This window comes from Mobula birostris, chromosome 9 (assembly GCF_030028105.1).
Source record: "Mobula birostris isolate sMobBir1 chromosome 9, sMobBir1.hap1, whole genome shotgun sequence".
In the NCBI taxonomy this organism is placed as follows: domain Eukaryota; kingdom Metazoa; phylum Chordata; class Chondrichthyes; order Myliobatiformes; family Myliobatidae; genus Mobula; species Mobula birostris.
The window spans coordinates 112,676,304-112,689,598 of record NC_092378.1 but is presented as its reverse complement, the minus strand read 5'-3'; the positions used below and the strand labels follow the sequence as shown (position 1 = coordinate 112,689,598).

Sequence of the window (13,295 nt, the reverse complement as noted above, 5' to 3'; positions counted from 1 at the left end):
CTCTGAGAATCTAACCTGGTCCCAACATATTGATGCAGTTATAAAGAAGGCAAGACAGCAGCTATACTTCATTAGGAGATTGAAGAGATTTGGTATGTCAACAGATACACTCAAAAACTTCTCTCTGTGGAGAGCATTTTGACAGGCTGCATCACTGTCTGATATGGGGGGAGGGGCTACTGCACAGGACCAAAAGAAGCTGCAGAGGGTTATAAATCTAGTCAGCTCCATCTTAGGTACTGGTCTACAAAGTATCCAGGACGTCTTCAAGGAGCAGTGTCTCAGAAAGGCAGCGTCCGTTATAAAGGACCTCCAGCACCCAGGGCATGCCCTGTTCTCACTGTTACCGTCAGGTAGGAGGTACGGAAGCCTGAAGGCACACACTCAGTGATTTAGTAACAGCTTCTTCCCCTCTGTCATCCGATTCCTAAATGGACATTGAACCCTTGGACACTAACTCACTTTTTAAAGTAAATATATATAGTATTTCTGGTTTTTGCAAGATTTTTAATGTGTTCAATATACGTGTACGGTGTAAAGTATACTGAATAACACATTATTATTTTATTTTTTCTCTTCTATATTATGTATTGCAATGAACTGCTGCTACTAAGTTAACAAATTTCACATCACATACCTGTGATAATAAACCTAATTCTGATTATCTCGTATAATGTACAGTTAAGCAAAAAAAGAGGGAAGGGTGAGACCAGAATGTGTCGGCTCTTTGTATTTGACTATATAGTTGTATTTCTTGAAGGCTCAGAGGCAGCATGCAAATATTTGTTCCCTTTGTAGATCTTAAACTGTGATACCAACTGATTGATGTTCAGATTAATGGTATTTTCATTATTGAGAGAATATTGTTTAAATAATTTTGTCAAATCCCTAGTCTTAAGCATGTGAAAGGTCATAGTTGCATTGAGGTTTAGACTTCCTGGAGAGGAAACCTGAGAATTCAACGGAGATACTATACAACATGTTGGAAGGTTGTCCAGCAGCTGACAGAACCAGCTGGTAATAATTTAAATGCTTTAGGAAGATGGTCAACAGAGCTGAAATGCAAAAGTTTGGCATTGAGTACTGAGTGGATGTATTTGAGTCGTATTTAGAAAATAAATAGGATGAGAATGTGAGGACTGATGATAACAAATGCAATCGTTTTGAGATTCAAAAATTACAAGGGAAGTTTCTAAAATTATTACCAGATTAAGTTGAACAGATCAGGAAAATTAAAAACATGACAGCATTAATTAGAAGTAAATATGACATGGATAAACAAAATTAATGCAGTTCAGTATTTATCCAGTTCTGTCCTCCATGTGTGTAAATGTGGCACATGTGCAATATTGTCCACACCAAGCTCCCAGCAAATTGGCACACGTATTGCTTTTGTTAAAGTGTAGAGGTGCCTCCCTCTGAAAGCAAACTTCAACTCTATCTTGTACAGTGCTTTGATATAGGGATGCAGGTTAGGATTGTCAAGTCTCTGATACCATGGACCACACACATCTGTTTGACTATAGTCTTAAAAACACACTGGTACTTCCCCTACTTGTCCAGCTGAATCTGTTTGATCTTCAGTATGAACTTTCAGGGCATTTTGAAGCTGAATTGAATACTGGCTGTCGATGACAATTCTCTCATTGAGGTACCAGGTTGAGTAATTGTTAGTGTCCTGGATTACTTTGGATTTGATCAATATTTGCAGAGGAAAGCCTGGTTTTCCAACGGAGGAGTGTAATATTGGGTCTGATTTCCCCCCCTCCCCTGCTTCCCTTCCTCTTTTCCCTTTCCACAAAATCATGAAATAGTTGAGCTGTGAGGGGGCAAAGAATTATTTGAGCCATAGTAGTAGTAGGCAGCTGTCGATCCCAGGGGATCATGGGTTTGCACCTCTGGTGGTCTATGTCCTCTCCAGGGAACAAGCCTGCGTGGAAAGATTTGAAGAACCGGCTATTGTCCATGCAGCAGGCTCCCCCTCTCCACGTCACTGATGTAGTCCAGGTGAAGGGAAAGCGCCAATGCAGCTTGGCACCAGTGTCGTCGCAGAGGTTGCCAGAGAGAAGTTGTAAACAACATCAAACTGCCTTAGGGACCCCAGCTCCAGATTTCTTCCTCGGGGTTTACTTCCGAAGCCTTTCCCATGGGTGGGTATGGCCGCAAGGCAGTGGAGGTTTAAAATCAGAGTTTTCCTTCTCCTAGGTGGGCTGCCGTCCAAGGCTGACGAGCCTCACCTGCCTGAAGCAACTGGTTTTGAGGTGCCAGTTGTCTGCTTTTGCCCCCTCTCTTGTCGGTAGAAACAGTTCCACCGGGCGTAGTAGCTGAGCCACACACACGTGAAGGCCAAGAGCGGGACTTGAGTCAGAGGCTGTTAAGAGTTGCACACCATTTAGAGCACTTTGTAGTTAGTGGGAGCTTATCCCCACTACCACCCCTGGCCATGACAACCATATCCAAGTGGATAGTGGGCAATAATGACTTCATTCTTAATGAAATTAAAGCACTTGAAATTCAACAGATTGTTTGCATGGAACAGCCAGATTTTCTAAAAGTTTGAGGAGTTGTTTTTCTTTCTGTAACCCATTGCTTGTAATCACTAAGCTCTAAAGAGAAAGCACTGCCCCATACTGAATTGCCATGTTACTCCTTCAACCATCCATCTTGTAAGTCAACGTCACTTCAATGTGTATTGTCAAACCTTCAGCAAAGCTTGCGATTGAAAACTTGGGAATGGTCATCAAGCCACCAGAGACTCCGTGCTGTTATCAGATTTCATAAATGATAGAAAAAGCAGCTGCAAGTTTCTAAATAAGGAACTTACACTCTCTTCTCAATATTTGTGAGAGTTAGTGGCAGGGATCTTCCCCATAGATAACAGAAATTGCTGACTCCACTAAGGCCTAGATAGAGTGGACTTTGAGAGGGTGTTTTCAATTGTGGGAGGAGTCTAGGACTAGAGGGCACAGATTCAGAATACAAGGATAGCCCTTTAGAACAAAGTTGAGAAGAGATTTCCTTAGCCAGAAGGTGGTGACATATGATTGTGCAATCCAAGTTGTTGGGTATATTTAAAGTGGAGGTGATAGGTTCTTTATTAGTAAGGGTGTCAGAGGTTAAGGGAGAAGGCAGGAAAATTAAGCTGAAAGTGAAAATATATCATCCATGATAGAATGGTGGAGTAAACTTGAAAGGCATAATATTGCTCCTATATCTTATGGTCCTATGGTTCTTCCAATGTAAATGAAACAATAAATTATGTGACTTCTTCCTGTTCCTAAACCACAGGTCTAACTGTATTTGGTGATAGTAAGAGGAGTGACACTAAGCTCCACAATCACCTAAATCATAGCAATCTCCATTTGGGAAGGCAATCAGACCCAATGGGCCTGATTTATAACTCATATCGGTGATAAATTGCTGCTGTTTTATTTCTGGAGCTGTTGCTTTGTCTGAGCTGAGAGAGAATGGGAAGATTTCCAGCATTGCACCTGTCACCCAGAGCTCAGCTCTGCCCTGCTCCATGTAATTAAGTCCCATCCTAATTAGAGGGAGGCTAGGTGGTTACGTGATTCTGATTCCTGAGAATCCTCAGGCAGAAGTTCCCTTAATGCACAGACGCCTTAGGAGGAGGCCCTGGAGGACTGCACAATATTTATCGAAGCTCCCTGTAACACATGACTGACTTCAAGTATGTGATTCCACGGGCGGTAAATCAATTGATAGAGGATTAAGTGTATGTCATTTTCAAGTTCATTCGTAGAGACAAGGATCAGGAAACATTTTGCAGTGTCATCCAAAGATTTATAAAAATTTACGACATTCATTGCCCTTGTGGATAAATTCTTTTTAATGTAGGTGCCTGTTGCAGCATCCTCAGTCTAACCCTTCTACACTTCACTGTTCGTTCACTACAGGTCTGCTTTACTTACACTTCCTACTTCTAAACCCCACCCACCCGCACCTCTCGGCCAATTTCCCTGCTCCCCAACTTGCCTACTGTCACTTACTGCTCTTACACAATAACATCATTTGAGAATAAATGAATGTCATATATTAGATGTTCATGAAAGAAAAAAAAGTGTGAAAATAATTAAATTTCATAATTGAGTGTTGAAGGGGAATATAGCATTTTTGGTTTTTTGGCAATGACTTTGTGGTTAGGGTTTTGTGGGGGTGGGTTAAAAGTTACCAGAAAATCTAGTGTAATTGTTCAAACAATAATGGAATCTCTGGATTGCATCTTGAAATGACACTGACATCAATTTCTATTCATTTTGAGAACATTATGACATCTTTAGAACAATGTTGCTGCTTATTTGTGATTGGAGCTTTATGTATCCCTGTTTAAAGCCAGTGTAATCATTCATCATGCAGCCCTAATTGTAGTAACTAACAAAAATTACATTAATAATTCTTAAAGGTGCTCTTCCAGTTTCCAGTCATTTTTGATTTCTGCATTATTGATTTGGCATTTTCATCTCTTGAACAGGGTTCAAGTGATTTCTGCGTGTCTCCTGATGTATACGTTTCCAAAATGGCAGATAAGCATGGCCTTATTGCTAAAGGTATGTTGTCTTGGAATACAACTTTTAAAAGCTGCTTCTGGTGTTCCCTGTGTCTTGTTCTAGCAAAAATTTAATTTAACAAAATAAAGATTTCAATGCTCTGATTTATCCATTTTAGGATTCTGAACTGATGGGTAATGTGCATTGTTCATGAGGAAAATATTTTACGATATACTGGAGTAAAAGTATTGACAAAGTTCTGACATCTTGACTCACTTGCCTGTTGAAATAAACAGTTCTTATAAGTGTATTTGTAAATGGAACTTTACTTAGAAACACTTCTACTTTTTGAAGCATTTCTGCTTTGAATTTGTATGCCTTTTTGCAATATGCTATTTTCAAAGTTAATTGCAACTCCATAAAGACTAGCAATTATAAATAAACTTTACTCTGTAGATAGCTGTGAGGTCAAGTTGTTTTTGAACTTCATCTACCTTGGTGTTGAGAAGACTGGAAATTGATCTGAGAACTTTTGGACCAGTTAAAACCTAGATATAAAATCAGTAATGGTGTTCTATTTCCTTTCAGCAGTCAGTCTTAACTGAATGGCTTGTATATCTGTCACATTTCTGGTGTCTTCTGTCACTTTTATTGTTTCCATTTTCTTGATCTTAACAGGCTCACTTGAATGTGACTGTCTGATGTTAGGTATTTCACACACCTACATACTTGGTCAATATTTGCACTCTCTAACTGCTCCCTGTTCTCTCTTGGACCAGATAACCTTCTTTACAAACTATGCCCATGGCTACCATGGTTTAACATTCTAGACCACTCCTCCAACCCACTCCTCAATCTCCCCTGCACGTTTTTGTTCTTTCTCAGTTCTGATAAAAGGTCTTCTTCCTGAAATATTAATTCTTTTCCCGCAGGCACGGCCTGACCTGCTGTGTATTTCCAGCACTTTCTGTTTTTACTTTTGATTTTCATTAATAAAGCAACCATTTGTTTGCTTATTTGTCAAGAAACTATGATGATTCAGGATTTACTAATACAATCTGGTCTGAATTATTTATTTGCTATCATGGTATGATGAATCCTAGACAGTGAATGTACATAGTCCAAGCTGTATTGTTAATTGATGTGTTATGCTTTAATCAGGCAATTTTAAATGCTTATTAGGATGACTTTCTGGAGCACTCAGCAACACTGTCTTTTAGGTTAGCTTAAAAGTATTTGTGGTCTTTCCATTTAGAATTCTGAACTTTTAATGCATGATTAAATTGATTTTAATCATGAATATTGTAGAGTAAGATTTGAAATCCTGGTTTGATAAGTGATTTCAAAGGACACATTTCATACATATGTACAAGTCTACCCCATAGCTGAAATTTGCTGCAACTTTTGAACCATTACTTGGTCATTTCTGATCATTATGCAGCTTGTTTTTCATTGTTTACTTTTATTTTAAACTATAGACATAAATGGAAATAATCTTATATCAGTGCCTTAACATTAAATTTTCATCACTGATAACACTCAGATATATTTCAATAAAATTGTTTTGAAAATTACGTGTCCCAGAGTTTAATGCAGAAATTCTGCAGTAATTAGCACTGCATACTATTACCCTGTAATTTGTCAAGGAAATGGTGCACTGTGGGTTATGACTGCACATTGATCTGCTATTAACCGTACCAAACACAGAAACATGCTATCAGCCTCCTGAGGAGTGTTAAAGAAATAGTTGATTGTGTTGAAAATAAGGATGATGCTTACCGTGCAAAGTTGGCTGGTGATTTACAATCCAATGATTCTGTAAATTAAGTTATTTATGGTTCTGATTTGTCATTCAGCCTTGGATCAAAAGAGCATAATTTAAATATTGATGTCTCATTCCTGCAAAAACAAATTGATCATTATTGGAATGATACTGTTCTCTAGCTCTTAGTCTACTTGTTACATCTTTTTATTTTGCTGGATCTCAATTCCATCAGTTATTTCCTGTCTGCTCATATCATATTGATTAAGGAATTTTGCTATTTTCCTTGTCGTTCTGTAACGTCTTGGATATTCTGACTGCACAATGCTTTTTCAAATTTGCACTTCCAGTAGTTTGCCCCATAGAAGTAATGGGGGAGAAACCAAATCAAACTCATAGCAACACACACAAAATGCTGAAGGAGCTCAGCAGGTCAGGTAGCATCTACGGAAATGAATAAACACTCGCCGTTACAGGCTGGGACCCGTCTTCACGACAAAACGGTAGGGGCAAGGCACCAGAATAAAACGTTGGAGGGGAAGGAGGCTAGCTAGAAGATGATAGGTGTGGCCAGGTGGGAGGGATAGGTGAAGGATTGGAGAAGAAGGAATCTGAGAAGAGAGTGGGCCATAAGAGGAGGAGGAGGGGACCCGGGGGAAACGATAGGCAGGTGAGAAGAAGTAAAGGGCCAGAGTGAGGAATAGAAGAAGAGGGGAGGGGGAGGGAAGTACTTTTTTTACCGGAAGGAGAAATCAATATTCGTGCCATCAGGTTGGAGGCTACTCAGATGGAATATAAGGTGGTGTTCCTGTACTCTGAGGGTGGCACAAGAGGAGGCCATGGACCGACAATATTGGACTGGTAATGGGAATTAAAATGTTTGGCCACTGAGAAGTTCCACTTTTGGCAATGGAGTGGAGGTGCTTGATGAAGTGGTCACCAATTTATGATGGGTCTCACCAGTGGCTGCGTTGGGAGCACCGGACACAATAGATCATTCCAGCAGATTTGCAGGTGAAATGTTGCCTCACCTGGAAGGACTGTTTAGGGCTCTGAGTGGAGGCGAGGGAGGAGGTGAATGGACAGGGGTAGCTCTTTGGCTACTTGCAAGGTTAAGTGCCAGGAGGGAGATCAGTGGGGAGGGACGAATGGGAATCGCAGAGGGAGTGATCCCTGTAGAAAACACAGTAAATGCTGTGAGAACTGACACTAACTAAAAATGATTGATTGCATAGTGGGTGTGTCAGATTTCACTGCTGCTTCAGAGCTCCAGAAACTCAGCTGTGACTGTGACCTTGGGGGTGCTATTTGATGAATTGGCCACTGTAATCTTTCCCTTTCAGTGAACCGTGGGACTACAAAGAAATAAAAATGATAATGGAACTAATGGGATTACTCTCCTTAGTGAAGGCATGGACCTGATGACTACCTTCTGTTTAAGCAGTTAGTGTGTAATTAATTAAACAGTAAATGTGAAAAAGCTCTACAACTATGGTGGTGAAATCAAGATAATTGTTTCAAGATTTCATGGCCATTATATACTCCATATATTCTCAGTCCTACAATGTTTTCGGCAATATATTTTGTTTGCTGTTTGGAAGCATCGTTGTTTGGATCCTCAGTAATTGTAATTGGAAAATTATGATCTTGGATTGTATCCTATTGGATTGATATATTCCCAACACCACCTCCTACAGCGATTTTTTTTTTTTTCTGAAATCAAGTCAAGTCAAGGTTATTGTCATTTCGACCATAAGCTGCTGGTACAGTACACAGTAAAAACAAAACAACGTTCCTCCAGGACCCTGGGGCTACATGAAACAACACAAAACTACGCTAGACTATGTGAGACAGCACAAGGCTACACTAGACTACGTAAAACAACATTAAAAACTGCACTAGACTACAGGCCTGCGCAGGACTACATAAAGTGCACAAAACAGTGCAGGGCAGTACAATAGTTAATAAACAAGAGAATAGGCACAGTAGAGGACAAATTGCAATATAATAATAAATGATGTAGATGTCAGTCTAGACTCTGAGTATTGAGGAGTCTGATGGCTTGGGGGAAGAAACTGTTGCATAGTCTGTCGTGAGAGCCCGAATGCTTCGGTACCTTTTGCCAGATGGCAGGAAGGAGAAGAGTTTGTGTGAGGTGTGCGTGGGGTCCTTCACAATACTGTTAGCTTTGTGGGTGCAGTGTGTGGTGTAAATGTCTGTAATAGCAGGAAGAGAGGCCCGGATGATCTTCTCAGCTGACCTCACTATCTACTGCAGGGTCTTGTGATCCGAGACGATGCAATTCCCAAGCCAGGCAGTGATACAGCTGCTCAGGATGCTCTCGATACATCCTCTGTAGAATGTGGTGAGGATGGGGGGTGGGAGATGGACTTTTCTCAGCCTTAAATTAAATTATAGCAAGTGCTTCTTAGACGAGTGGAATCTGCACTGAAAGTGAATATTTCATACTGAGTTGTAAGTTTCAAAGAATTTGAGCATGTTCAGACCCTTAGAAGTAGGGATGAAGGAAGGCAAAGGGCTGCTTTGAAGAGGAGGATCTGAGTGAGTGATTAATGATAAAAAGGTTAGACCAAGGAAAAAGGGGAAATTAACAGAATTGTAAAGGGATCGACAGCTGAATCTAGAGATCCAAATGGCAATAGCAAAACTACTGTAAAAGGAAACAGGAGAAGTGGTTTATAATCTGTTATTAAACTCCACAGTGAATTTTAGATTCAAACAAAGGGAACAATTTTAAGTAGGACTTCACCTAGTTTAAGTCTCAGCCAAAACAAGGAACTGGGGAAGGTGACATGGTTTTGAAGTAAGCTTCACAAAGCACTAGATCAAATGGGGGAAAAATAAATTAATGAAGGTAAAGGGGATAAGTTGCAATCTCACATAATAATAAAGGAAGAAAACATCAAGGGTAGGCATTGTTGGAAGGGAAGTCAACACAGAAGTAAAAAAAATATATTTTGAATGTTGGAAATGTAATCTTTTCTACATGTGTTGACCATTCAGCAATAAATAGTAATGTGGACATTTAATATTTTTTGAATTTGAAGGACAAGTCCAATTCAAGTGATTTGCATTATAGTTTAACATGAGGTCTACATAAGTTGATTTTATCATTAGAGATCTTCACTTGTTTTCCATATAATCTGGTATTTATGAATTTCTGCTGTGGAATGCAAGCAGTTCTTTAAATTGACTGATAACTTCATAGTCTGCAGTGGTTTCCCAGATAGATTTGACAATCTTTGTGACTCACTGGAAGGACAAGCCTGCGGTAATTGGTCTGTCCACACTCATGTTCAGTTTTTAAGTGTGCTGGATGCCTTCCCTCGTGGGTAGAAGCATAAAAAAAATCCTGCATTAACTTAGATAACTATTTGTTTTATCTAGTCTCATATTTGGTGTGGTTTATTTAGGATAACTTAGACTCTGGCTATCCATTAAGCAATAGTTTTGTTTAGTCTAGGATTTCTTTGTTTGTGTTAGGAAGCATTTGAACAAAGCCTGTTTCTTTTTTCTTGGTTAGAAATAAAGACAATTGGCTATTGAATTTTGTTTGCAAAAAAGGTTGTTATGGTATGTTAGGTATTATGTAAGTGATTTAATATGATCGACATCTGTATTAAATCTCTTTAGTATCTGTAGCCAAGCAAAAAATAGTTAAGATCAAGTAGTTATGAAGATAGGATACAATGTGACATCCATGGCTGTACAAAAGATATTTGCTCCACTACTGGTAAAATTACATAAGAAAACAGTCTGCATTCATGTGATGTCTTTAAATTAACATATTCCAGAGCACTTCATGAACCAGTTTCAATCAACATTTGATCATCAAATGTTTGCTCATAAAGGCAGTTTATTTTAGAAAGTGTTGAGGCAATGATGTTTAGGGAGCGAATTCCAGATCTAAGGGTTTGGACTGTTGAAGGCAATAGTAACATGATCACATGAGGATTTATAGGCTGAAACTTCTCTCAGTCCTTAGTTTTCTAAAGACAACCAGTTATTTTAACAGGCTGCATGGGACTAATATATGGTACTCTAAACTGGTAAATGCAAATTAAGTCTCCCACTTGATTTTGACAATGTTGTCAGAGGATACTTTTGGTATAATACTTCTGGACAGCTGTAGTGCACAATCACTTTGTCAGTCGAAAGCTGTAACATTTGGGACTTCTACTTGGTTGAATTGTAAGGGCAGTTTTAACGTGATGTTGGATATTGGATTCATTTTATAAGGGATATACTATCCAGGGACAACAGCTTCTCATTTAACCTTGAAACTCACCATCTTTCAAATCAGTCAGACAACTGGGAAAGTCAAGTCAAAGTCAGTGGTATTTGCTGGGTATGCTGTATGAGGTAAAGAACATTTCTGAAGCAAAGTTGTCAATTTGTAAAGTTGGGGGATTTTGTCTGTGGACAAATGGTTAGAATAGAGTGTTTCCAGGATTTTCTTTTTTAGAGAGCTGATTGTGAGTTAACTTTTTGTCGAGGATGGAAAGGAAACTAGTTTAACTAGGTTGTTTGTAAAACATAGGAATGATCATCAGTTTATTTTGAGGCACTCTGGTGATATGAACAGCTGGCCCCTCTTAAATCCTGTAATATAGCTGAAATGCCTTAAAGTGATGCATAGGAGAAATAACCACCACCAAAAAAAACAATCAGTGTCAAATGCTTAAGGTGGAATTATGACAGCTTGTCAAATGCTTTGTCAGTGAAAGGCTTGTAACAGCATTTTAAAGAAAAAAACAAAGTTGCAGAATTTGAGGGCCTTGACAATTGAATGCACAGCTGCCAGCAGTGGAGTGATAAAACTTGAACAAAGGTCTGAGATTTCATGCAGCGGTATGTGGCAGAAAGAAATTACAGAGGGCTAGAAGAGTCCACGATGGGATTTTAAAATAAGTATGAGAATGTTTAATAAAAAATCTTAGTTTTGCTTATTTGGGAGCCTGTTTGGGCCCAAAGGCCATCAAGGAATAAGGTTTTTTTGTCAATAAGATATTGGAAAGCATTAGCTGACCTTGTTAGAAAAAGGAGAGCAGCTAGGTCTGCTTTGAAATCTTTATAGGTAACAGACACAGAACATGGTTTCAGCACTGGAGGAACTAAACCAGGGACAGTCCAATGATATTTTTGGAAGTGGAAGCAGGTACTTTAGTGATGGCACTCAAATGAAGTCAGAAACTCAATCCAAAAGGAACGATAACCTTGTATCGTTCCACTGCTCACCACAGAGAGCAATGGGATTGATGGCAAGAGAATGGTTTGTGACCCGGACTGAAGATGGCATGTGAAATTTTCTCAGTATTTGTGTGGAGCATATTTCTGCTAATCCTTTGTGGGGTAGTTTGTTCTTTCTGTAGTGCAGCTTCAAGTCACCAATATAAATGTGGAAACTAATAAACATTGTTAGAATGTGTTACCAAAGGACAATGGACAGACAGGTAGGAAGAGAAATGAGAAAAGAGTTGCTGATTTGTCAATTGATATGAAATATACTGAGAGAATTAGTTGAACTTAATTCAGAAATTAGTGCAATATTAAATTCTGACACTTTTACACCATGGAAATGATTAATATGCAGGAAACAGTCTCCATCAAAATACTTACCGTGTCTTGAATACGCCCCCTTATTATCTGACTGCGTTAAATAATTTTCTAATGAAGTTGTCAATGGAGAGTCCTGTCATATGCAATGATAAACTATTAAATATCTGCACTAAATAAGTCTTAAATGTCTTTGCCAATATGTTACATGTGTCATAAATAATTTAGCACATGAAATTTATAAAGTTGATTGTGGTAATCATGGGGAATATACTATAATGTATTGTGTTTTCTGACTTCAGTATCAGGGCAGTTAAATCATTTGTGTTTGACTAGATATTTATAAATTATGATTAGAGGTGCATATGAGTCATGGAATGCTTACTGTAATCCCTCAAATTTTACACATTTTATATACAAGTACAATTATGAAGGTTATTGACACATAGAGCATGAAGGCAAATACAAATTGCCTTTTTTCCCCCCTCCAAATCCTCTTAAGAATAATCGGAAAGTGTGATGCCAGTTCTGAGAGAATTACATTTTTTTAAGGCTACGTCAAGAATAAATGTTTGGTGACTGTGTTCTTCAGCGATTTTTATTTTGTGTCCATTATTTGCTAAAATTAGTGTCTTTACCAAAAACCTAGTACTTAAAAGTTAAACTGCCAAAATATACAAATATAGCACGTTACTTTTTCTTGGTGTGGTAGTCATTGTGTCGCATAGTCTTTACAATCCATCATTTACAAGAATGGAAGAAGTGCTGAAGAAAGTTGATAAAAAATTTTGTGGCTTGCAATTGGATTTGCCAATGAAAATATAAAAAGCCAATTTATTTGGTAGAAGATACTGTTCTGATTCTACATGAAATTGTTCAGCATTGAAGCAAGAAGGAAATTCCAGTGGCTACATGTCTAATATTAATCCTTTTGTTAAAAACTACAGTATGCATTGAAATAAGTTGCTTTATGTATTTTGTGAATGTGCAATAGAAAGTATTGAGTATTTAATATTTTAGTAATTGAGTAATTTTTTATATGTATTATTTGATTAAGCATTCTAGTTCATTTAAATTATTCATTATGGGTTATATGTATAAATACGTGAATTGCATACCTCATCACACTTTCACGTGATATGTGTGCACTTCGCTTAAAGTAAATCTGAAGTTAGACTTGCATTTTGGACTCTCACGTCTTCCTTTAAATTAGTTTAATGTTTTGAAGTTACAAAAACATAATGGAAAGGTTCATGATCATATTCAAAAGATATACTCTATCCGTAGGGGCAATGTTAATCCCATTTAGAGAGGTAAGGTCTGTGAAACAAAACTGCTACTGCTGGGAAACAATTAAAGAACTGGACATGCCAGAATTTTTGAGGTTAACACTTAAACTTTGATCTTAATTCAGGGCCTTAACTTGCGTTGAATAATAAAACTTCCAT

General features: G+C 38.3%; 1 protein-coding gene across 4 annotated transcripts in view; it reads left to right on the top strand.

The window, feature by feature from the left end:
* The window catches only part of LOC140202972 (protein tweety homolog 3-like), a 202,874-nt gene that overhangs the window by 130,175 nt on the left and 59,404 nt on the right, over positions 1 to 13,295 (top strand). For all 4 annotated transcript variants that reach the window (XM_072268621.1, XM_072268620.1, XM_072268619.1 and 1 more), the window contains exon 7: positions 4,493 to 4,568. In XM_072268621.1, the coding sequence (XP_072124722.1) occupies positions 4,493 to 4,568 (76 nt within the window). The remainder of the gene's footprint in view (positions 1 to 4,492; positions 4,569 to 13,295) is intronic.